At 38.1% G+C, this 27,497-nt stretch overlaps 1 protein-coding gene across 8 annotated transcripts in view; it reads right to left on the bottom strand.

Moving 5' to 3' along the window:
* PIP5K1B (phosphatidylinositol-4-phosphate 5-kinase type 1 beta) overlaps positions 1-27,497 on the bottom strand; it is a 93,973-nt gene that overhangs the window by 40,585 nt on the left and 25,891 nt on the right. For 5 of the 8 annotated variants that reach the window (XM_032095643.1, XM_032095646.1, XM_032095648.1 and 2 more), the window contains 3 exons: positions 18,691-18,772; positions 17,889-17,957; positions 6,335-6,465 (listed from right to left, as the gene is read on the bottom strand). In XM_032095643.1, coding sequence (XP_031951534.1) covers positions 6,335-6,465; positions 17,889-17,957 — 200 coding nt within the window. In that variant the 5' untranslated portion in view covers positions 18,691-18,772. Of the gene's footprint in view, positions 1-6,334; positions 6,466-16,200; positions 16,313-17,888; positions 17,958-18,690; positions 18,773-19,744; positions 21,594-27,497 lie in introns of those variants that run through there. The other 3 variants (XM_032095649.1, XM_032095650.1, XM_032095651.1) reach the window with 3 other exon arrangements.

The raw sequence follows: 27,497 nt of genomic DNA, 5'->3' as shown, positions 1-27,497 counted from the left end.
ACAATTGTAACTTATGAGGTGTTTCAATAACCTTAGCTGTTAGACCACACAAAAGAAAAAGATTTGTAGGCAGACTAAAGAAGACAGACTAAGCTTCAAATGCAAGTTTGGTTTAATACTTAAATTGTAAATTTTTTTTTTTTAAATCAAGCACACCTAGAAATGACAGTATGTGCATCTTAGCCTGTCACTTTGTAAATGCTGAGAGTGGATTAAAAACATAGGTGGTGCAATATCAAACTAAAAGTGAACTAAAACGAATTACATTTTTAATAGTGAACCCCATGGCTTGCAAAAATTTGCTAAACAAGACATCCAGATACGTTTCTTGGCAGCTTTTCTTTGCTGTGGCCTCACCCTGGTAGGATGTACTCAGGAGATATCACACCTATCTGAAGGGGCAGAGAGAGCTAGCTGCATATCTTGGTAGCAAGCCTTCATTCTGAGGATTGCTAAAAGGCTCTGATGGAGCTGTTAACAAAAGAATTAAGTCTGTAGTTGTGACCCCATGTATAACTTTCTCATGTGTATTGTAAAAAACCTGAAGAGGAGGAACACCTCAGTTCTTTCAGTGAAAGCAACTCTTTTTCAGATTGCAAAAATCAAAATAAAATGTCTGAACTTAAATGCTCCCAACATTAAAAACTAAAATGATCTAATTTCAGTTTCATTGCTGTTGGATACAGCTGCTTTTTAAAAATTCATCAAAATGTGTTTCAGCTCTAAAAACTGTATCAAACAAACACACGCTGCAGGTCAGGTAGTGCTTTGGTATACTCCTTTCCTGTGTCTAATTTCAGGAAAATATAATTTCCCATGTGATGGAAGTACGTATCATGGTTATCTGTACAAATAGGTGTGTCTGTGTTTTTTTCATACTGTGGGATAAAGTCCAGCAGTAATACCCTTTTTTCTCACATTTTCCTAAACTTTCAGTCTCCAAACGCTATCCTAAGCAGTTCCCTGCAAAGCAGCTTTGAAATACAACTAGGAATAGTAAGCAACTTTAAAACAAGCCAAGCCAATCATATCTATGTAACAGCTGAATACAGAAGCATTTACTTACGATGACAAAGATATGACTATTTCATAACCAACTGGAAATGCTATTAAAATACAGGATCTCAGAGTACTTGAAAAGTAGTTTAAGTATGTTTACATAACCATATAACTATCCAGGTAATCAGAGGTTTACCAATAATTTGTTGGTAACAGAAGTAGCTGAGTCCAGTAATTCATAACAGGTTCTTAGCTTTTGTTGCCAAAGTATCCCCATTTCTAATAATTGTTTTTCATCCTCCTCTCTGTGCTATCACTCAACTCACAAACCGTAAAAAACCTTGTCAGAACATGAGTTCTGTGCATCTCTGCAACCGAAGTATCAAAGAAGAGCAGCAGCATATCAGAATATTCAGGTCACTTTATCGGCCTTGTGAAACCACCCACTGGAAACACATATCATGGTCTAAGTTACACAACTCTTGTTAGTGTGAACATTTAAATACTAGTCACACTGAACCCGCAGAGCATTCTATACTACAAATACACTCCTTAGTCCATCAGCTAACCTGTGATACAGATGTGGTACAAACATATTTCCAAGGGTAAGTATCATTTTTCCTCAATCAGTCCTCAAAAACATACTAGAAAGCAGTAAACTTCAGTTTTGGATGTAGGGTAGAACCCAGACTGGCCATATGTAAAAGTTTTTATTCTTAGTACTTTTTGATTACTTATTTGAGCAGTTATTCAAATGCTATCACAATACAATGGTAGGCTTTTGACATTAAAGAGCAGAAAGTACTGAATAATCTTTCATTAGCGTCACAAGAAAGCAATTTGTAAATGAACCAGTTCAGTACACAAACTGTAGCTGCAGAGTGCTTACAGGTCATCGGCATCTAACACTTCCCAGCTCAATTAGAAACCACAGCAACTGTTCTCAATATGCAGGGTCTAGACCCTGCAATAAAAGTGTATTAGCAAGGGAAGTACATAAGATTGACTAACAAGTTGCTGCAAAAAAGGTCAAACTCAATAGCTGTGCTTAGAAGCAGCCTCCATCTAAGACAACAAAAAAATGCAGGCTGAAACAAACCATCTTGCTTAAAACACTCTGCATTTCTGAAGCTTCATAGCCAATATTAGCTGATAAAATGGAGCAGCTTCTGTTTGGCTTCTCAGTCATCACCACAGAAAATGCACCTCCTTCTATGTCTGCTGGAAGAGCTTAACAAGCTGCCTAAACTGCCAGTTTACAAACAGCTGCACATCCCCGTGGCCCAGTGACCAGCTTGAGCCACCACTATCTGCCAGAGCTAGGCTTACAGATGAGCAACGAGCTGTTCTAAGCATGGCCATCTCACCGGGAGCCAGTGCCACAGCCCAGTCAAAGGGCTGACAAAATATTGCTGCAGCCACATTGTACTAACTACTAACTAGAAGCAAATTGTGCCACTGGGAACTGGTTCCAGCCAAGGAAGACAGGGGCACAAACATGCCCCACACAGCTCAGTCATAGGACAGAGCATAGAGAGCACATGCAGGATGAACTTTCCCACTGAACCCTCCACCCACTGTTGCAGCAGTACCAACTCTGCAGTAAGCACCTCTGTTGCTGGATTTCCAAAGCAGAGTTGAAAAGCCAGAAAAGAGGTTACTTGGAGTGGTTTCCCTTCATTCAGTGGAGAAATATTCTATTTCACTCTGTAGGGTGGAGACTTCAGACACTATCTTCAGAATCATGTGGCTCAGTGCAGGGTTCATTTTGTTCCTCCATCCTAGGAGCATATTTGCATAGTACCAATTTAACTCTATCTGGAAGGTGGTTCTCAATGAGCTCCATTATAGCAGCTTCCAGTAATACCTCATTTTCCAAAAATAACATGTTGTATGAACTCCTGGGGAGCTTGAAAAGAAAGGGATGAAAGGCCCTCCACCACTACAATGTGCAAATGAAGGCAAGCACCTTTGCAATTCAAATCCACCCACTGTACAGAGACACCTGTACTTCACTCAAAGTCACTTCCAGAAATAAACACCTAAATTAATCTGGGCTAAACTATGACCAATTTAACACAGTTACAAAGTAACTCTGGACCAGGAGTAACCTGCAATCCAGGGAGTTACTCCTGATTTACATCAGTAGTTCCTACAATATGCAGAGCAGTTACGTTCAGATCTGACCTAACCACTTTTTCCCCTGGCATTTTTCTCCCATCTTAATGAATCCTGAACACTTCAGTATGACTAGTGAAGCAGAGACACAGGCTGAGGGTTATTTCAGGGTCTGAGAGGTATGCAGAGACTATTTATCCTCTTCAACCAATAAAATTCATAAACAAGTGTTGACTATTTCCCCCTAATTATAGAAGGGCAGATATAATATAATAATTGCTCACCGCTGCAAAGGCTGCATTGTATTGCATTTCTACTACCTTAGGTCTATCTTACCACTGCCACCATAACTGTGCTCCTGCTGCTATCAAAGCAGGTGGTGCCTATGACTGAAAAACAGTCTTCTCACCTCACTGCCAGAAACAGGTGAGACAAGGAAAACATGGGAGGAAGGTGGAGCAGGACACCGTGCGAAGAGGCAGGCTGCTGTGAAGTTGCCACAATGAAGGGAAAGTTCAGCTGATAGCCAGTTTGAAGTTGCAGATGCATTATTTGTGCCCAAAGCAAGTGGAAAAATACTGCACCTTGCTGGGTAAGCACCTGTTTCAGCACCACTCTTGCTGCACTCTTAGGTTCTCCTTCAGCTGCAAACTTCTGCAGAAAGTTTACCCACCCTCAGCTTGCTCCAGGGTACTCCCAGGTAGAGGTCAACCCACTTCACCTGCTGGTGTAACTAATTTCCACTAACTGCTTTCAGCCCAGACCAATCCAAAGGGAACAAAAAAAAAAGTCATTACAGTAATTACTATTAACAGTGCTGCCATCACATGTAGGGTACCCCCCTAGGAAAAAATGAAGAGCAGCTGAGGTGCACCTTGGGAGTGCAGCCCTAGCTGTAAAGAATGTGTAACCTTTGCTTTTAACTTCCAACATGGGTAATGAAGCTCCCTATTCACATGACTCAGGACCAAACCACATAATGCCATCATGAAACAGCATCCCAATACTCTCAACCAGCAAGAAAGAATCATGTATTAATTTTGTGCAATCCTAAAGTATTACAATTTATGCACAGTAATACACTTCTGGTTGAATATATTTTAGATAAATAAAAGTGCATGTTACATTGAGACATAGCAGGATTTGAAATTTCTGTGCATCAGCATAAGAAATCAAGTGTCGCAGTTTGAAGAGATTGCTACAGATAGTCAACATTGTCAACAAGTGCTCTTTATGGAGACGCTCTTTGTTACAGTCAAGATGACTCACTATGCTATATACTGCTTACTACCTAGCTATGCAAAAAAAATCACAAACCCCAAAAGTACACTGCTTTGGCCATTACTTTCATTTATCTAATTTTACCCAAAATATTTGGTTTTTATAGGACGCTGTCCGGAAAGATTTAGCGCCACTCTTGCTGCACTGTTAGGTTCTCCTTCAGCTGCAAACTTCTGCAAAAAGTTTACTCAACCTCATGTTGCTCTTACTAAAGCTTTTCTATTCAATTTTACACTAGTGCAGTCAGTCTCTTCCTTCTGCCTTTTGATTTTGCTTCAGGCCAGAAGGGATGTCTCCCAGCTCTTCCTTTAATACCAATACAAAAAAAGGAAATCCCATTTCTGTGTGTACATACACGTGAGTCTCACAGCAAAGAAGGCACATGCAATGCCATGGACTACAAATTGTTTTATTTTACTTGTTGCTTTAAAACTAAGTTTAAAAAGAGAAGAGATGCTCTTTCTCAAACCATGCTATGTAATAAAACAGTTTTAGCACGTAGGTTCCATTTAGTTTCCATGAACAAAACTGATATAGCAAACATACCATCCAGTGATGGAAGCCTCCATCACTGTCATAGGCAGACATTTTTCTCACCAATAAAAACTTTTTTGCATTATGTGCAAATTTCTTACCTGTATGTTGGATTTTTTAAACAAAATTTTGTGATTACAGTGTATATGAAAACACATGCATATAGTTAACTTCTCTATATCCACCTAATCTACAAGAGAAAGACTACTGATCTGTGCACAAACCCTATGATTAACACCAAAACAAGGATATGAATACTCTCAACTCCTAGGAACTAGAGAATGTAATGTAAAAGCTTCATTTCACAAAAGAATTTTTTTTTTCTGAAGGATATCCCAGTTCAATGAAAACCAGGAGTCAAATCAAGGAAATTTACATTTATACCAAAATTTAAAATTACAAAATTTAAATTTACCAAAATTTAAAGAGCCTGCAAATACTTTGTACATTGTTAATCTAACTTGGTTTAGTGACACCAGTAAATACTAAGGATTATAAATTATTCGGAACACCTTATGAAGTAGCATTCAAACTGCACATGAACAAAACTTGGAAAAACGGATAGAAATCATCCCCAAATGCAGGAAATAATACATATATAGCATATACTTACTGAAATGACTGTACTTATCAATTCTGAGAACCTAGACAACACTCAACAGAGTAAGTCATCCTGGTTGTGAAATACGTTTCTCCTAAACCTTCTTCATCTCTTGCTGGCATACATAACTCAGAAAGGGTACATGACACTGTACTTATCTTCTGAACATTAAAAATCAGTATGACCTTGATTTCCCTTATCAGCATAACTGTATTGCTACAATTTCTATACCATCAACTTGGCAGTGATACAAGCTGAGGTAGCAAAGCAGTAAAGCTGCACAACCTGTAATCAGCATAGCCTGTAGGAGCTGAGTGTTCTCACAGACTGGAGTCCTGGATAGAATTTTATAGTGTAAATAAAATGCAGTGTTGTAGTATAAATTATTATATTATACTTCAAATGGCAGGACTTGACTTTCCATAAATTTTTAAACATTCTCAACAATATATCAAGTATTATTTTTAGAAAATAAACCACAACTAAACAAATGTAAATGTTGGATCCACAAATCACTTGAAATTCTAATTGACAATTCCTCTAATTGAAAGTGTAAAAATTACTTTCCCTCTCTACAAATGGTAAGTCTCAAATCTTCAGATGAACTGTGACCTTTCCAGTTCTCTCCCTACCTTCATTTTCAATGACAACATGAAGACCAGATAATTTTCAAGTTTCATGTGTTATACTTACTCTAACACAATTTTGTTAGAACTGGAGAACAAACCTGGTTCAAAATATCTAGTTAAGAGTTTAATTATTAAATTCTACTGAAGAAAAATTGAATATGCTTGTTCTTACCTTGGTAGGAAGACACTTTCTACTACATAGAAGTCTTGCATAAGAACATCTCTGTCTGGTTTTGATGTAAGGTTTCCTACCGTGTATCCTATTCCCAACTGGATAGCACCTTTAATAGCTGAGGATGCAGTCTGTGCAGAAAGTAAGAATTCAAGCATGAGTTTGCTAAAAGCAGACTTCTGTTCTTTATCAGTAATATTACAGCTAAACTCTTTGAACATTTTTCTAATAACACCCTGTCATCTTTACATCCTAGACCCCAGTGAAATAACTGCTTTTTAATTAAAATATTTAAAAGAATCACTATTGTAGCAAAATCCACAAAAAATCAATTCTCTGGTTTTACAAACTGAAACTTTTCAAATTGCTCAAATAACTTAGACATGGGGCTCTAACTCAGTATACAACCACAGAATAGCAGGTTGGAAGGGACCTCAGGAGGTTCAACTTTTCTTTACAATAGCATGATTTAGACAAGGCAGCCAAGCACCCTGTCAAGCCAAATCTCAAAAATGCCCCATGTTGGGGAATCCACCAATTCTGTGGAGATTATTCCACTGGCTGATTCTTTTCACTGTGAAATATTTCCACTTGAGTTCAAGTGGAATATCCCCAGGAGTAACTTTAACCCATCGTCCCTCATATTTTCCATGTGACCCCTTGTAAGAATAGAGTCTCTATGTTCTTTGTGGCCACCCTTTAAATACTGGAATATGGTGGTAAGGTTTCCCTCAACCTTCTTTTCTCAAGGTTGAACAAACCCAACTCTCTCAGCCTCTCCTCACACATCAGGCTTCCGAGCCCTTTGATGATCTCTGTGGCCCTTCTTTGGATCCTTTTCAGCCTGTCCGTATTATTTTTTGTATAGTGGGGACCAAAACTGACGACAGTATTCCAGGTGTGGCCAGACAAACGCTGACAAGAATGGGACAATCTCTGCTGATGATGCCCTTGTGGATGCAGCCCCGGATCTCACCGGGTTCCTTTGCTGCAGCAGCACCCTGCTCACTCATACTGAGCTTGTCGCTCACTGGGACTCCCAGGTTGCTTTCCACAGAGCTGCTTCCCAGACTTCTGCTCCCAGCCTGTGCTGTGCTCCTGGATTTGCTTTCCCAGTGTAAGACCTTATACTTGTCCTTGTTGAACTTGGTAAGGTTCTTCTTTGCCTGCTTTCCAGCCTACACACGTTTTCCTGCAGGTTGGCTCTTCCTTCCAAAGTGTCCACTTGATTCCTGAGTGATTTTAAGTGCTCTGGATGACCACTTATGAAGACATGAAACAGCGCTGGGCCCAACACCAGTCCTGGGGGTCCCACTTGTGCCAGGCTGCCAGCTGGAAAAGGAGGCATTTACCCCCACTCTGGGTGCTTTCTGTGGGTCAGTTCCCCACCCCCTGCATGGGCAGCTTGTCCAGGCTGTTACACAACAGCTTCACCAGGAGGCTGTGAGAGACCATAGAGAAAGCCTTGCAGAAACACAGGCAGACAGTGTCCACGGCCTGCCCCACATCAGCCAAGCAGGTTACTTTGCTGTAGAAGGCAATCAGGTTTGTCAAGCACAATGTGACCTTGTGAACCCATACTGGCATTTCCCAATCACGTGCTTCATCTGACTTGTGATGGCTCCCAGGAGGATTCTTTCCATAACGGTTTCCTCTGCCTTAGTACTAACCTTCAGAATGCACAGCCAGACCCCAAACTCCACACAGTGATCACTGCAGCCAAAGCCACCACTGAGTGAGATACTACAAAGCTGGTTTCCTTGGTTAGTGAGCAGCAAGTCCAGCTGTGCCTCATTCCTGGTTAACACGTCTAACATTTGTAGGAGGAAGCAGTCCATCCTGCATTCCAGGAACTTGATAGATTTTGTGACCTGCTGTATTGCTCTACCAAGAATGTCTGGATAGTTGAAGTCTGTAAGACCCAGGATCTGTTATCTAACGGTTGCTTAAGTGATCCTGCTTAAGTGCTTCTTTGCCCTGATTGTCTTGGTTTGGAGGTTGGTAGCAGATGCCTAGTCTAAGATCCCCCTTGGAGATCTCCCTTCTGATCTTGGCCCAGATAGGGCTTCCATAGTCACTGTAGTTGACTTCTGTAAGTTCATGATTCACTTTAACCCAGAGCACAACTCCTCCTCCTCTACTTTCCTGCCTGTCTTCACAAAACCCATACCCATTTTTTGTGACCCTCTTGAGACATTTCCAATCTAATGGGACATTCAAATTGCTTTAGGAGTGTGAAGCAGCACGCATTACATTCTGAAAAAAACCAGTCACATATTCCAGCTGATTGTACATGCGTGCCAAGGCATCACAATGCAATCTTATGGCTTAAATGCTGATTGTAGATGCAAATGTATTTATTACATTCTGCCTAACAGTCAGTGCAAGAGGTGCATTGATTGTGGGGAATCCAGAGAAAAAGGAAAGTGATAGGGAAAGCAAAATCTCTCCATAAAAATCTACCCTCATAAAGTGTAATGACTAAATTCAATGGTCAGAGCTTGCAGGACAGAGAAGGCTTCAAAATGACAGCATGAAATTGTGATACTATATATGTGTAAATTGAAACTATCTCTGAAACTTTCCCATGCTGAATAGACAATCGTGCTGCATGGATTAAAAGAATTGCACAACTGAGTCAAAAATCAGAAACTAGTAAAAAAAGGAATTTTTAAGAAAAGATGGAAGGGGTGAACAAAGAAAAGCATTGGGGAGGGAAAGAAGTCTATAAGGAAGGGAGTATCTTCCCTTGCATGACCACCAGTTTGAAGACAATGGTTGGTCCCTGTTTTTAGGTTTTTTCTCCTACCCATCAGACAAGCAAGAGACTAACAGTGGAAGCAAAGGACACCAGAAGTTTCATGATCAGAACCACTTTAGCACTAGAACAGAACCATTTCAGGAGTGGAAATGACATAAGAAGTGGTTCAAGTACACAAAGCTACTCTTGTAATAGTTCTTGGAACAGCATACACTAGACAGGCTGCTTATTTTTAGAAAAGAAAAGACAGAGATGTGTAGCTCTTAAATAATTAAGACTGCACACCAAGCAGAACTTATACTGGCATAGCAGTTTAGAACCAGCAATTTGGTGGGAACAAACAACTCTCCATTCTGAAAGTGCTACTTTGACTACTAAAAAGATTTGGCTTTGTGTCATAAGAAGAGTCACATTTTTCTTTCCTTGAAAGGCTTCTATTCATGAATGATTAATACCCAACAAAAGCTGTAATTATGTAACTTTGATCAAACCAATACACATACAAATAGTTTCTGCTTCATTGCTGGATGCCCATCTTGTTCACTGCCACAGCAAGTGACTATATCTGAAAGAACAGCAGATAGTACAGTACAAGAGGACATCCTGTTCCAAACAAACTCTAACAAAACCCACCAAACTTCAAAAAAAAAACCCAAGAAAAGTAACCTGGCAATGTGTTTTCAAAAGGAAACTCTTGGATCATCTTTCAAGCTCATAAAAATATCTGTAGTACTTTTTTCAAATTCAAAAGAAGACCTACAGACTTACAGTCTCTGGAGGGCAGAATGTAAGACACAGACCTTTCCTACAAGGTTACCTTCTTGTTAATTTCCTCTCCTATTCAAGAGTGTCATTAGTAACCACCCGTCATTTCTGCAGCAATCACAGCAGTTGGTTTAGCAGAAAAGTAATGTTATGAAATAATGCAGAATACTTTAACAACTGCTTTGAAACAAATTGATAACTACTACAGTGTGCTGAAGGCAACTGCTGGCCCAAAGTCAGCTCTTTGTCAATCACCACTAACACCAAAGGCTGGTCACCCAGTATCCCCTTAGCAACTGATAAGTATTTGTTTTCACAATCCATAAAATAAAAACAAAACAAGCCTTGGAATTTGTCTTTAAAACATCACTTGTCTTAATTTTCTTATATTATTATTATTAATATAATTATCATCATTAAATCCAAGTAAAAGATAAAAAAGCTCCTTCTCAAGCCTTAGGGAAAATGTTCTTGAAACATCCATTTTATTCCTACAAAAATGTATTTGCTGGAAATTTCAAATGCAACTGGAAAAATGCAAGCCTCTTGTGAATTTTTCCTTAATTGGGCACCTCTTTCAATGCCCATGAAGGCAGCAAAATCTAGTTTCAAACCTAAGCCCCTTATTTACTTCAATTTGTCTTGAATACTCTCTTGCTGTACAGCAAACAATAAAATTCAGCAACCTTCTGTGCCATGGGTTTTTTCAAGTCTTTTAGAAACTAAAATAAATTTTTCTTCCTATTAGCCTCATGAAGAGGTTCAGAAAATGGCCCTGAGGCCATTTATCAGCTGTAATTGTAAAACTGACAGTGCACAGCGACAGTACAGTGACTCCCAGATCATTTAACCTATTATCAACCTTCTGAAGCTCAAGAAATATTACAGGATGAGAATAACCAGCAGGATAAACAAGCTGATGTATTTTAGGTTATGAAAGTGATTGAATTTGTAGCAAATGGTGCACACTATGACAGTTGTCTTTGTTACATAAAGGGCATAACAAAGTAAAACTTCTCTCATCCTCCTTTTGCTGTTTAGGATATTACTGTCTACTGCACAAGTGCTTTGATGATTTTATCCATGCATAAAAAACTTAAACTGTCTTCATTTTGAAGAAACATACCTTTGCCTCTTTTTGTCAATAATAACTATATATTTTTTCTATATTTGTCATACGGCTTTGCTAAAAGAGCCTGTAGATACGAAAAATCATATACAGACTCATAAAGCTTAACAGCAGTATATAATATAGAACACAGACAGATGTATGGAATATTTGTATCACTGATAAATATTCTAGCACTTAATGCACTGTTCTCTTAAATTGCTTTCTCTGCAGGTGAGTCTTCTACTTGCTCTACATTACTTTAAGCTGAAATCCTTTTGCAGAGTAGCAAAATAAATGAGAACTTAAATTCTCTCAAATTGGGTCTTAAGTTTGCACATGATCCCACAAATAGACTAAGCAGGATTTAGACATTGTTTTTCTTACAAATAATCACTTTCAGGTAGCCTTGTAAAACTGAAATTTGTTATTTTCATAAAATAAATGTCTTAATCAGACACACAATGCATATAAAGGCAGCTCACATTCAGATAACAAAACAAAAAATCAACTAACTGGAACTATCTAACAACTGTGCAAGTTAGGGACAAGACTACTGAAAGGACTGAAAAAGTATGTCCTTTAAAGTAAAAGAAAAAAAAATCCAAGGATGGCAAAAATATGGATATTGTAATTTTAGGAAGTATATTATAAATTGGCCAATAATTATTTCTGTTAGAGTGTGAAGGTTGTAAATAACTGGCAAACTTAACAAACCACTAATGTGTCAGTAAATGTACAGAGTACACGATACACAAAGATTTTAGATATGGTGAATGAATTTATTCTTTTAAACAAGTGCCCTTGTAATTTCTTGGTAATTGTATGAGACTATTAATAACAAATCATTTAACAAACCAGGAGCAGATTGGAGCTGAGCAGGAGGACACAGGCTTCACCTAATTTAATAAAAGTTCCTCTCTACTGCCATTCACAGTTATTTTTCCTTTCGTCTTTCAGCTCTCAATTGGTCTTTGCTAAATCTACATGCATTTCCCACAACATGCTCATGAAATGTAACTCTAACATTCTTGGCTTCTTGAAAAGTAGACATCCCAGGGACACCCTTTAGGACTTCATGAATGTGAACTTTGTCCTTGTTTTTGTGTTCTCCCCGTTTATAACTCATTTTATTGCAGCTGAAGTTTGACCTATGAACTTTCTGGGGCAAAGATGGTGATTTTTCCAGAAGACATCTGGTTTATTGCAGGTGCCATAAAGTGATGAAGAGAAATTAACTCTGCCTCAGAAATTCTACCTCATTATCACTCTGGAAGGCAGAATGATTGCTTTCTTTCACCTTCTCTACTACTGTCATTCAAACAGGTTTTAAAATCTGCCTAATGAAATGGCAGAGACATCTAGCTACCACAGTTCTTTGTAACAGATGGGGAGAAACAGACATCTGAACAGAAGCCTCCACTGGTTAACACAGCTTTGCAACCATGCATCCCACAAAGTAGTTGCCACTAGTTCATTTCTCTCTACTACTGTATGTGGAGGAATCTGCTTTCATCACCCTCACTATCCCACTCTTCTCCTTGGTGGGACAATGAACTGGACTGGGGTAGAATAGCTGCCTGACTTCAGGCAAAATTCTCAGTAAAATACGTAAATACATTTTTAAAAGAAGAAAAATATTCATAGGTCTCACTTGATCGAAATTGTTGAAGCCACATGGCTTATGCCAGATGTGAATTTTCTACTACAAGTAGGGATTTTTTCTTCAGTTTTACTAGTTATGGTAAGTACCAGGCACCCACCGTTTATCTTTTCGAGACTTCTGAGAAGATATGACCTGCCATAAATTGTGTAAACGCTTAAGCCAAACCATCTGAGGAGAATGCCTGTTGAAAAACAACACATCTTCTTCAAGCAATATTTAAAGAGAGCTCGCTTAGAATATTAGGAAATTGCAATTAGATTCAAGATGTACATGTGGTTATTGCCTCTTGCTTCTCCACTAGATCTGTCTTGTCTTGTCAGTGCCTGCTGTGCTTACAGTCTCACTGAACGAACACTTCTCACAGCTGCTTCTGCTGAAGCTTCTGGATGGAGGTGGCTACCCCATCTCAGTATGCTTTCTGCAGCTGCCACATAATAAATCGTAAATAGGGATATAAAAACAGAGTTACCAGAAAATCCCATTAAAATAACTAATCTTACTGTTCCTCCACAGCTTGTAACCATGGCTCACTACAGCCACAGTACCCCTTCAATCTTTCTTCAATTCACACTGTTCTTCTCTAGCAAATGTTTGCCCACCTTCTGCAGGTCACGCTTCATGAAGGTGGACTACTGCCCAACATGTGTGATTGTTCCAGTTCAACTGCAATCAGAATGATTTTCTGATCCAAGCTGAATCTGATCTCCTTTCATTTTCCAAAATTAGATTCAGGTGACTCCATGGCTTTCAATCAATTTTTCCTCCATCTCAAAACATTTATGCTGAAGCTTCAGTAGTAGCCATGAACCCAAGTACTCTGTTCTATCTTTGAGGAAAAGAATTTGAGACCTCTGAGCTTGGAAGGAGCCATAGCTCCAGGCAAAGTCACTAAAGACAGTCATTTCATTATCTTTGTAGATGCAAAAATCTGCCATTGAGGTCCCAGTGCAGCAAAACCTCCAGTATTAAAGTTTCAGTGTCCACAAGAAAAAGTACTGAACTTGCAGGCATTAGATGCAGGGCATAAGTCAATGCCAAAAGTGACGGAGCAATGCTGCTTGCACGTTTGCAAGCTCTAACAATAGGTAGCTGGCTTCCTTTATCCAGGTAAATTTCTCTTGCCCCTGGCAAAGTGACTCACACTTACGATATCCAGTTTTGAACAGGTTACATAAAGTCCTTGTAATACGCTAAACAGAAGAGCTGCAAGGTATGCAATGACAAAACAAACTCTAATTACAGACTTGTGTGGCAGCCTTCAGAATAAATGTAGAGATTGTGGCAATCCAGTAACAGCGCACATTTACATCTATTTCATTTTCTGGTGTGATTTTTTTCTACACTTCCAGTGTGCTTTGACAGACCTGTCTGTACCTCATTCTTGCCACCATCCTATTATTAAGCATCAGGATGCTACTGAAATCTGATTTGACAGGAAGTAGATTCAGGGACTGTGTGATTGATGACATTGCAGTGCAAAAACTGCATGTGTGTCAGCAACTTCTCACAACAAAGTCTGCAAAATAGGAAGAAAACAAAAAAAAAGCGACAACTGCACAATTCAGATATCTGTGACAAGACTGTGATGAATATCCAAGAGAAACTATAGTCTGGTGACTGGATTTTTGCAAGCATGCAATGGAACAAATAACTAGTCTCTCTTATGTTCCTTACCCTGTTTCTCTCTGAAAAAACACTCACAACAACAAAAAAAAAAACCCACAAACCCAACCAAACAAAAAACCCAAAGCAAAAGAAACACAAAACCAACCCAAGCTAACCAACAAAAAAACCTCCGCCCTTAAAGAACTGGCCACAGTCTGTACAATTTCTTTGATCTCAGTGTTATTTTAATCCTCTACCTTAGAAGCTGCATGGAACATGTATCTGTGAAGTGTCTCTTCCATTAACTAAGTTCTTTGATCTGGGTGACTGAACTACTTAATTGTTCATATTCACACTGTGACTTAACAAGTTCTCAAAATTTACAGATAGACAGAAAACCTGTAAGTAGTTTCAGATTATAATGTTTGTAGCAAATGCATGCATCGGAACAGCTCAGCAGCCCCACCTTAAATAACACCATTTTAAAGGGAAAAACACCCTGGTTTTCAAAAGGGGAAAAAAAAACAACAACAACAACAACAACAACAAAAAAAAAAAAAAACCAACCAAAAAAAAAAAAACAAAAAAAACCCCAATAAACAGAAAGTTGTGTTCCCTCTTCTCTCAAGACTTTGACTAGATAATAACAGACAATTAAAAGCCAGAAGAGCATTTATGTCAGAATGCAGCAGCAGAAAAACTGAAAGCTAAGAGTAGAATGAAGAAGCATGATTCATAATAGAAATCATGCTCTGTCTTGGAGCAGTTATGCATTTCAGAGTCTGAAAGGATAAGGTATCAATGTTCATGTGAGACCATTACCAAGGCTGTAGTAATGTAAGAAATTTCTTGGAACTTCAAGGTATTTACATTCATACAGCTGGTAAGTCAGCTGGCTACTGTAGGAAATTGAAGAACAGGAGACTTAATTAAGTCAGATAATGATGTTAGCTACCTCTATTTTAGCTGAGATGAACAAAATAATAAAGAAAATCCGGCAAAAATCTAAAGTTACAGAAATGAAACTGATAGCCTTACAGACTACTTATTCTGGAAAGCTTTATCATGGATGAAGTCAGAGACACCATCCTGGAGAAAGTTTGTTTTCACCTAACTCAGGTTAACTTAAAGCAGTGAAAAACAGTCATTACTACAGAAGTTTGTAATATATGGATAGCATTTATAACTAATTGACATAGATTCAGGAACATAAAGAACATATTGCACTGCAAAAATTCTAGAATTCAGAAATAAACTTTTCCACTATAAACAAAACTCCTTTTTTTCCCCACGATGAAGAGAGAAATAATCTCCTTGGGAATTCTGCCAATTCTGCCAAGGCCAAATATGTTAAAGAACTACAAGCCACAGCACAAGCCAAGGTATACTGACCTCTGCTTTTCTAAGCTGAGAGGTACAAGTTTCTACACCTTAATTATATTTAAAAAAAAAAAAAGTGGAAGTGAAGTCTCTGAACAATGAGAAGAGGTTAGCAAGCACAGTCTGACTTCAGCACTAAATGAGTGTCTCGCCCAAGTGTTTCCACTGTGGTGAAAGGCAGCAGTAGATTGGAGCAGAAACTGCCCAAGTAGCTGAAAAAGCATCAGCTGAGGAAAAAAGCTCTTCGCCAGCCCAGACTTCTGGAGAAAGCGGCACAGGAAGTCACAGGAAGAACTGGAAGTATTTTTCAACCAAAGAAATGTAACAATACATGACTGGAGAACTGTAAATGCAACACCTGCAGGCAGTTAAAGACAGACAGGTTCTGACTGCAAACATGCCTTCTACAGAGCAAGGTCGCTCTGTGTAAGTTACCTAAAACCATGGAATTAAATGAGGAATGACAGGAAATGCCTCTGATGAACACAGGTCCTACCAGGCTTACCCTGCAACCCACTTCCTGACACATACTATTGAATCCTCTGAACTTCCACAAAAGAAGAAAAATGTATATGGAATACCTGAAGAAGGTGAGGATCACAGAATCACAGAGTGGTTTAGATTGGAAGGGATCACCAGTGGGGCATCTGGACCAACCCTCCCTGCTCAAGCAGAGTCTTCAAGATTTAACAGAAAGTGCAAGATTTCTAAGGAATTTGGCTTAAGAAAAGAGAGATATTGTTAAAAGTGAATCATCAGGCAAATATATGCTACTGGTGAGCTCTGCATGGATAAACTGTGAGGTCAAAAATTATTAATATTTTATTAAAATTACTATTAAAAGGAGGAGTATGATGATAATATTTGGTAATGATACTAAACTATTACAGGCATATGCAACACAGGATCTTGAACATAAAACAACTGAAGGTGTAATTACATGGAAAGGAAATAAATTGGCATAAGATACATCAACTGGCAGTTCAGGGACAGAACTTGGAGATGATAGTCACTGCGATCTGTCAGTGTCATGTGGCTGTGAATCCCAGGTCTTGTCAGAAGTACTTCCACTAGATACACAGTAAAATTTGTGCCACAGTGAGAAGACTTTACACGGCATTGGTTGTGAACTTATAGTTGAAAAGGAACAGAGAGGAGTATGTGGGATGACCGGGGGAATGGAAGCTTACCTACAGCTACTACTAGTCTAGTCTAGCAACATAAACCAGCAGAAGTATTCACTTCAGGCACTGAACAGTTCTTCCTTTCTCTTACTAATTGTCAAGAGAAATTTAAATTTCTATATTTTAAAGTTGTGACCTGGGAAATTTAAACTAACCTGTATTTAAAATAAACATTATTTCCTTTCATTTCTGAGAAAATTATCTGGAATGCTAAGGCCACCCAGTACTGGAAATGTAACTGCCAGGAAAAGGGGTGAAAAAAGAAATAGCTTATTTATCTCCTTGACTTTACCAGCAGTACTGCAAGCAACATCCAGAAATTAAAAACCCTAATCACTATATGTACTGCAGAAGCATGTGGAACTCTGTGCTAGATTACAGAAATTAATTTAAAAACATAATTACCATTTCTCTGAGATGATCTGTCAAAAAAATGATCAAATTCAGTAGCTAACAATTTGATTGTGTAAATATGCATAGAAAAATTTGGATTTATAGCTCCACTTAGTTATCAAAATTGTTAGTGCACCTAAATAATGCTGGTCACAGACAATCAGTGCCAGAAAAACAAACCCCAAACCACACTCAGCAAGATCTAAATGGATCGTCAATGCACACTCCTACATTAAATATGTCCGCTCTTAAGAATTTCTTTTTTAAAAAATATTTAGCACACAAATAGTGGTCTGCTTGGCAAAGCACTAGAAAGGTGCTTTGCTTTTAGGGGTTTGTAGTCTAGACACATCGTGTAAACATTCAAAGCATTTGGAAACTTACTAAATTTCTCATAACAGTGTTTAAGCCCAGAGATGCATCTGTTGCTAAGAGCAAAGAATTTCTATCTATTTCTAGCAAGATGGTGTACTTTAAAGCTGGACCAAACAAGCTTTAAATAGTCAGCTCTGCAGTGGATAGAAATACCTTATGATTTCACAGGCAGGATAAAGGACTTTCAAAAACCCCACGGAATATATTTTGTTTGTTCTTGGTTTTAGTCAGTTCCGAAATATATTCACTTACAGCAGGTCTGAATTACCAGCGTGAAGAGAAAAACATACAATAAAAAGGTTGAAAGTTTTTTTTACCTTTTTATACGTTTTCTCTTCATTTGGCTTTCCAGCAGTAACATCTCCATTTTCAGTAATAGATGACATCTAACAACAGAACCTTAAGTTATAAAGAAGGTATTTGCTTTACAAAAGTAATTGTTTAGAAAAATAATAGAATTTTTTATCCATTTTTGCTAAATTCAAACTCTTCAGAAGACAGGAAGCTACCAAGATCAGTGACATACCTAGGATATTCCTGTAAGTATTCTCAGCACAGACTAAAAGGACAGCACTGGCCCAGGAATATGTCCAGCATATGACTGATTCTACATGATTCTGCTTCTTTTGCCCACACCAGTATGCAGTGAAATCTTGCTCCTCAGCCTGCTGCATGAGATGTTGTTGAACGGGCAAAACCATGAAGCTTGTGAGCCAGGTAGTCAGTGGCATCTCTCAGAAGTCTAAGGTCCTTGGTTGCATTGATATGCTGTATCTCCTTAAAGTAGCAAGGAGATCACAGAATCACACAGAATCACAGAATATTCTGAATTGGAAGGGACCCACAAAGATCACTGAGTCCAACTCTTGAGTGAATGGCCCATATGGGGATTGAAGCCACAGCACGGGCATTGATAGCATCATGCTCTAACTATTTGACATTGCATCTTATCACAGCTGTAAAGCCATGCTAGACCAAGAATAAACCACTAAGCTAGAAATCACCTTGGTCAGACACTCTGAGTGTGTCTGCCAAAGTAAACAAAACAGAAAGCTACGATGATGTGGTTCAAAATCATTGTAGATTTTACCAACATTTTCACGATGGAATTATACTTACCCTTACGGACAACACGACAGGTCATCTGGAGCTGAGAGCGAAGATCAAGCCGTTCATTGGTGGTGTTAATATTTTCCACGACCTATTATAAGAAAAATCTGTCATCGCTATGCCTTAACAAATTTATATCGCAGAATAGCTGCAGATTTCCTTTCACTACTATTCTTCAGCCCAAGCAAACATTCAGCTACAAGTGAGACTTTTCAAGAATCATGTAAAATGACTTGTTTACTATAATTAGAACATACTATACTTAGAACATACTACAACTTGGTTAATATACTTAGAAATTAGCAGTATTACACTGGAGGGAACCAGTGCAGAGTGATTTCCTTTTGCTCTAGATATTTCATCCCTGTATATACCTGTATAAGCAACTCTACAATAAAACATTTATGTAGAGCAGTACACATACATGCTCTGGAGTGTTGTGTAATTACATGTGTTATTAATCTTACAGCCTTCTAATCTCCAATCACTTATTCTTATAAGTTGTGATGGTTTGGCGGTCAGCACATTGAAAAGTCATAGATAACAAACAAAAAAAACCTCATGATACCTCAAATGAGAAAAAAGCCCTCATTTTGTCTTTAAGCAGTACAAATAGCACCTTGTACATAACTAAAAATTGGTTTTAAAAAAGTATTCTCAGGCCTCATTCACTCAAATTAATTTTCCATGAATCTGAAGAGTATACGTAATACCACCAAGAAACCTTTTAGTAAAAGGCTTCTCAGTCAGCACTTTCCTTTTTTCAGAGAAGCACCTGAGCAAAACAAAAAAAGGCGGGGTGAACACAACAAATAGAAACTTGGCTTTTCTGAGAACAAAACAATGCCTCCTTAGAAAAACACACTTCTTACTTTACAGACCAGTATTTTCCTAGTGCAGCTAACTGCATTCTTCATTGTAGCCTCCATGTAACTAATATATTTAGTCAGTAATTCCTTCATTTGGATGTGCATTAGCAGTATCCTACACATCGAACTCCTACTTAAAGGCAATGACTTCATTTTGATAGCTTTTAAAATTGTGTGTAGTTCATCTCACTCACCTATATTCACACATTTAATAATAACATTCATCCATGCTTGCAACTCTGTAAATACACAAACAAAGGCATCGAGAACTTGCTAAAACAGGTTTTGTAGGAAAAGAAAAGTCATTTTAATCACTAGTAGAATATTTTTAAAATAAGTAATCCCTGGATTAAAACACCAATCCTCACCCAAGCTGTTGTTTTCCACACACCTCCGAAGACTTGGTACAATATGATGTTCTACTACACACCAAACTTTCTAAAATATGAGCACACATAGTCAGCAAAAGCCAAACATGAATGCAACATGGGAGCTTTCTTTCAGTAAATTAGCTGAAGAAAGCACACATCCTAGACATTGGAGAAAAGCCTGGTTTTTTCTCAGCATAGACAGACAAATTAGTCAAGAACACTTCATTCATGTGAAAATGTTATGCTGACAATGATAGGAAAACAGACAATGAGAGGCCAAGTTCAGTAGCTACCACGTATAAAAACTCATATACCATAAAGAATGTAAATTTTTCCTGTATGTGTCAGTTTATTTCCTAAAGGCATCTAGAATAGAATTATTTTGCTTCTAATCTTTTGAGAAACAGAACACACGGCTCTATCTTAACTGTGGTTGTGGTGAACAACTTTCAAAATCTTTGCTGTGACAACCATCTCTTGTTCCATGCTAACAATTTTTTGCAAAGCAAGTATTACTTTGTGTACTTTCTCGCTGCCCTAGAGCTACTGAAGCCATACATGGTGCCTTCTCACATGCTTTATAATATGCAGAGCAACAGCTACTGTCTCAGTTCTGATGAGGTTTAACAGTTCAAAGACAGGTCACAGCTTACAGTCTTGGACTCACTTCCAGGCTAAGCTACAACTATTTATTTTTTTTTGTTACCATAGCAGGAAACTACTTTAACTAAAGCATTGAGTCTCTGTATGTACCTGACAAAGGAAAAGCTCACAACAAAGTAAGGCACAGGGTAGGGGTGGGTAGAAGAGGAAAACATTTAGTTTGAAAAATATTGTAGTGTGCTGACTTTGGCTGGGATAAAGTTAATTGTCTTCACAGTAGCTAGTATGGGGCTATGTTTTAGATTTGTGCAGGAAACAGTGCTGCTAATTCAGGGATGTTTTCTGCTCTTGCACAGCGCTTATGCAGCATCAGGGCCTTTTCTGCTCCTTGCTGCACCCTGCCAGGGAGTGGGCTGGGAATGCACAAGGAGCTGGGAGGGGACACAGCTGACCAAAGGGATATCCCAGACCATATAGCATCATGCTCAGCATATAGAGCTGGGGGAAGAAGGAAGGGAGAATGGTCAAAGTGACCGTGTTTTCCTTCCCAAGTCTCCACTAGGTGTGACAGGGCCCTGCTTTCCTGGGAATGGCTGAACACCTTCCTGCCCATGGGAAATGGTGAATGAATTCCTTGTTTTACTTTGCCTGCATGCACAGCTTTTGATTTACCTATTAAACAGTCTTTATCTCAACCCGAGTTTTCTCACTTTTACCCTACTGATTCTATCCCCCATTTCATCGGGGGTAGTGAGTGAGCCAGTGTGTGGGGGCTCAGTGGCTGGCTGGGCTTAAACCATGAGTTAAAGATGGCTATAAAGATCTCCTCTTTAGCTTCTTAGATGCTATCTTTCCTGACAACAAAAAAAGAGAAACATTCAAATGTAGCAGGAATTTGAAGAGTATTTTTCCCGGATACTCTAGAAAAGTCAACATTTTGGTCACAAATCTTATGTGCAGCAAAAACTACTGTGACATGTACAGTTCTTGAAACACAAGTTTACAGACTTCAGTTCCAGTCTTCTGCTCTGAACACCTCCTAGTCCTAAATGCACACTTTAAAAAAAGCACATCTATTCAATGTATGCTCCAGACAAAAAAAAAAAAAAGTGTTTCGCAGTTTAGCTTCTCACACAAGAATCATAGAACCATGCTTCTTAACTAACACCACGCTGGGGAAGAGTGCCATATGAATTTTCCCCTAGAGCTACAGGGACATCTTTTTAATTTCTCTGATCAGCCAGAAGCCCATGATGCCAATGCCACCCTGCCCACCACATAGCCAGAATTTTAAAAACTGAGATGACAGCAAATGCAAACTTCCTACCCAGCTTTTAGTTCTTGTTCTTGAATTTTTAATTCCATGTTCCTTATAGAGCCAAAATTTATCATTTACTAACAGCATAAGGTATTCATTTTGCCAGATTAAAAATAACCATCAGTTTTTACACAACCTCGGCTGCTGAGGCCCAGCTCACATCAACAGGTACTGGTACTTACATCTGAATGGTCTCTCAGCTCAATTTCAAATAAGCTTTATAATTCCCAACAACTTCAGTGAAAGCCAACATCCATGAAAAATGCTTTGCTAGGTTCCTACAGGCCTATGCATTAGTTCATTCAAGCAAAAATCAGTTCTGCCTTCTTTCCATCACCATGAAAATAATTTTTTTGAAGAATGCATTTCTTAGCATATTTCGATCATTTTCTTAAACAAATACTTTTTTCAAAGCCCTGATAAAGCATGCTGTTGAGGAATCACATTCCAAATAAAAGCCATGTAGCTTTTCGCTACATGTGCCGCCTTGTTCTGATTGACAGTTAAAATTGAAATGCTGCCCCTAGCTTTTAAAACAGACATATCCCTGGGTGTACTGCTGTCAGGCTTCTGCAGCGAAGTTAGTACAATTGAAAAGTGAAACCTCACTCAAAAGAAAACATATTCATAACTTGTCACAGGCGTTATCTATAATTTTAAATATGAGGAGTAAAAGACAAAACAAAAATAAATGAAACTTTAAATTTTCTAGTGGGCATATGTTGGGGTTTTAGGCATAGGGCCAATACTAGAAATTAAGGTGCACAAGAAACAATTATGCATGTGTAAGATTAATAATATACAAATAAAATAGACAGTATGGTGCCAATTTTTCAGTCTGAAACACACAAATGCATTTTCAGGAAACACTTAGAGGATTTTTTTTTTGGCAAGTGAATGCATTGGGATGAAATACACAATTTTGGAATTAATCCAGAAACTTGGTTCTCATCGTTCTGTGCATTTCAGATTACCTATTTATTTAGCTGTTTTCTAATCCTTGAACAGTTCTCTTCCACCAGGAGGACCACAAAACCCCTAGAAGGTGGCAGGTGACTTTTCAGAAAAGCACAAGAGTCTTATATTAAATTCATACCAATGATACTAACTCAGCACCAGACAAAAAAAGACTATCAGAATAGTAATTTTATCTGTCTTAAGTAACTGGGAGTTTACAAACCAAGACTGCATTCTTTCTTGATCATGGCAATTTGTCAGCACAACATGTAAGGATGTTGACAAGAATTTTTAGTTCTACAAAAAGCGTTTATAGTGAGTTCCATTAAAAAGAGTCATCAGGTTAAATTCCTCGGTAGCCCCTGTCTCCTCTCTGTTACTACTTTAAAGCAGCATCTTCTAATACAACTAAGAAAACCACAGTCATTTTATTACTGCAAAATTCACTTTTACTGGTGAGATTTGTCCAGACATATTTTCCATACGGAAGTTGAGAGAGTAGCTTTTAAAGTCAGTTCTTCAACTCACTAAAAGGACTTGCAGATCTATAAGGCAGCATTCTTCCACCAAACCACGCTGGGGATAGTCATTGTCAGACACTGCCAGATTTCAACTCTAGTGTGAAACTGGAGATCTTTGTTACACAAAATTTTGCCAGAAGGGGCAAAACTTCTAAGCTGAAAGTGCTCTACAGTGGAAGAAATCCATGAACATATATGCATTAATGAAAAGCTACTCTTTTCATACTTGTTCTCTTGTGTTTTCCCTCCAGGCTCAAGTACCCAGAAACCATTTACGGTATTCTTGGAGCTACCTGAAAGCAGATCCAAGATCAAAAGGCACTATTAAAGCTAACTCCCCAACTTCTTTGAAATGATAAAGACTTGAGATCATACTTTCTTAGGCACTGAACAAACTTCTCTTGCAGATGATGCATTTATAAAGTCTCCCTCTTGTCTGGATTCTCTGCCAACTAATACAATATGCACATCAGCACTGGATTTACAAACTAGATATTGTCTTATCTTGTTTATTATTCCATGAAACTTGCTAGTACTCTGGAGCACTGTCAAATATAATTGACAAATTCAGGTCAACCAAAACCGTCAATAGTTTTTCTCTACTCTCTTCAGTAGAATTTGAATAGTAGGATTATTTATCCGATTATTTGTAAATGAAGGGGTTTGGGACACAAAAAACATCCTCTGACACACATACAAATTGCCTACACACATCTTATTTCCACACAAAATCCAATTAAAGATACCAGCATACTATCAACACTATTTTCGGAAAGCTCAGGAGGCAGATCACTTGTTAGCTTCAGGTGAATAGTGAGGCATATATTGATTTTATTACATTTTAGCTTCTCAAAAGAGCTTTTCTCCATGCTTTAAAACAATGCTGACTATAATTTTCATGGTTTAATTGCCTTCGTTCTGAGTTTACCAGACAATGAAGAGTTGTGTTTACAAACCTGCAAGCATTGCTAGGCAGAGTGCCAATAAGCAGATCTAAAGAAGTGAAAGGAAGCATAATTTTGTGCACAGAGTGGTAAAAGGAACAACACATCAAAGATCCTACAGCTTTCTCAACAGTCATCACAAGTTAACTCCCTCTCAAAAAACATTATGTCTTTTAATGTCAGAGAGCATTTTTTATGTATTGAGGTAATGCATGTCACCACTCAGTTACAAGAAAATATACATATACAATTCAGGTCTCTATTTTTCTTTCTTTACTCCTAATTTTTTTTTTTTTTTTTTTTAAATAATTTCCCAAACGCTAGTTTGTGGAATAGATTCGCTTTGTACCAGAAGGACATGCAGACTTCTAAGATCAAACTTTTATGCCCCTATACCTTAGACATCTGAGGAGTAAAAGAAAACACATATTTTTAAACCAATATATCCTGAAAATGAAGTAAATGTTTACATGGTGCAATGGACTCAACAATCATTAAAAAGTCACAAAAAGCTTCAAGTCTGAAAAAATCTGGATTTTCAATCTGAGAGCATTTAACCCACCCAACCCCTGTAATGCCTGTCAGCCTATTAAACCTCTACTGTCAACTGCTGTGACTTCCACTCTTCATAGAAGTACTGAAGCATCTCTTACGTCTTTCCAGGCATCACTGTAAAAGTAGAGCAAACTCCTTCCTGCATCATAAATGCCATTAATTTATGAAAAAAAAAAAGTAATTAAAAGAAAAAGTAAAAAAGTAATTTAAAAAAAATCTGGCTTTTCTGTGTATCTGGCAGAAAAAGTAATTAAAAAAAAAAAAATCTGTCCTTTCTGTCTATCTGGCAGAAAAAAAAAAAAGTCATATGAATTTAAAGGAGAAGGAGGGAAAAAGTAAAGAAAACCCCCAAACAATTAGGTCTGTTGCCTTGTCAAGTTCTCCCCACCCACAACTGCTTATGGAGGTTTTAAGGGTGACTGAAAGTAAAATCTTCGGGGTAAAATTTGTGATAGTACTGTTGTTGTACTTGTGAAAACTGCTAATTAGTGCTAGAATGAACAATTTCAGAGTGAACAGCTAAAAAAAGCAGATCAGAAATTGTATAGCCTGTGATGCCTAACAAGAAAAGCCAACCAACCAAAAAAAACCCAAAACAAAATTTAAAAAAAAAGTCTGCTCATGTAGTCCAGTTTCAAGCCCTGATTAATCTATGTGATTTCTTTCTTATTTTGCCTCAAAAATAATAAGATGAAAATCAGAAGTAGTATGCAACGTGATGAAATTCACAAATAAAAAAAGGGAAGAAAAATCTCATCTTTCTCCTGGTCTTTGTAACACCATCAGGCCAGCACAAATGCTGCAGAGAAAGCAGCAAGCAAAAACCAACACAAAACTGCCATTTAGACTGTTCATCTACTCTAAGTCATGTCAGCTGTTCACACCACCTTTATTTACCTAGCTTTAATAACACACATTAGTTTCAGTGCCCTGCCAGATCTTTTAGTCTCTCAGCAACTAATCTGAGTACAATGCTAAGATTCTGATACTGTTTGATTTCTACAGTTGCCCTCCCTCACTTCCTTCCCCCAATTTCAGGAATATGGCACTGTACTTGGATGTCTTTTAAAAACATCATAATAGGAGTAGTATTTTTGTTTTGTTTTGTTTGCTGGCTGGATTTGAAAAGCAATTTATCTTATTCATAGTATACAAAACATATGTTCATACTGTAATGCTTTGATTTACTGCAAGAAAGCTCAGATCATCTATCTTCCTCCTTTAGCTTTCAGAAGGGAAAAAACTGAAAATGTAGAACTTCAGAAAATACCACCTCCATCAAAGTTTACAAATACCCAGAATACGTCTGATTACCTACAAGATTTGACAACCTTCTAGAGTCCCTTCCTCTTCCATTTAAAGTGGTACTCCTTGTGCGTTAACCTGTTCTTCAAGGTGAAGCCACAACATCACAAACTACAGCTACAAATAATAACCTTCATTTAAAAAATAACCTGCTGTGATTCTTTCAGATGGAAACTTTCTTACAACAATGCAAACAAAACTAAAACTTCATTGAAGGAATCAAAGTGTAGAAGTCCTTGGAAACACAGCATGCTGTGCTCCTTCAACAAGGCACAGAGATTTTCATTTGTAACTTCTGTACTGTGTGAATTCTGTGTGTCACAGTAAATTGCAAGGAAGAGGTGGGTTGGGTTTTGCCCCCTCCATGAACTTCCAAATTCAGAGCTTCATTGCAAGGGCCTTAAATCTATCTCACTCCTCTACTCCCTACTAGCCTACTTAACATTTACTGTCAACTACTGTGTCTTCTGCTTTCCCCACAAGCACCTAAGCATGTCTTACGTCTTTCCAAACACCATCTGCAAAAGCAGAGCAAACTTTCTACTGCGTACTAGATGGTGTTGATGTATTAATAACTAAGGGACTTTTCCGAATCAGTGAGCACAGATCAGCAATCAGAAAGAACAAACATTTGATCTCTGACATAATTGACGTCACATTGTGTATCTTGCAGAAACTGTTAACAGGCTCTCCTTTTACAAAGTGAAATGGCCCAATTAACTTCTCATTACTTTGTAACAGTCTGAAAGCATACACAGTAGAAAGGCACATTTGTACATAGCCAGAGAAGACTTCCCAACTGCAGCTTACCTTTTCTCAATTCTGATTTCATGTGCCAATAACAGCAGTTTTTAGAAGACTAGCAGTCTTTCTATAAAGCCATCTGGAATTACAAATTCTTAAAAACTGTCAAGATGCGGTTTTCTTTGAAACAACTGAAAGAAGGAAACATCTGCATGCTATACACAACTGTATGCAATATAAGTTAAGGTAGTACCACAGTGAAGGGCACAGGTAGAAGACTTGGCAGAGCCCAGAATCAGAGTTCTGCTCCTTTATTTTGGCAGCTTTGATATGGCAATGGACTATTGTTACTAACACATACCAGACACTGCACTTTGAGATAAAACCACCACATAATGCATGCTGACCAATAAAATACTGCAGCATGCTGAGACAAATGGTTGATAAGAAAGGCAAATGGCATAAGGAGAAGGAAAATTCTTCTACATTTATCTTTGAGGGCACATGCAAAATAGAGTGACAGGGATCACGTAACATTGTGGCCATGATTTTTTGAATGGAAAGCAAGGCAAGCTGCTTCACTCATATAAGCATCAGGTAAGATCCACACAGAATGAAATCTCATGTAT

This window comes from Corvus moneduloides, chromosome Z (genome assembly GCF_009650955.1).
Source record: "Corvus moneduloides isolate bCorMon1 chromosome Z, bCorMon1.pri, whole genome shotgun sequence".
NCBI classification, from domain to species: domain Eukaryota; kingdom Metazoa; phylum Chordata; class Aves; order Passeriformes; family Corvidae; genus Corvus; species Corvus moneduloides.
The sequence above is the reverse complement of the archived record's forward strand: the minus strand, read 5'-3'. Positions and strand labels throughout refer to the sequence as shown.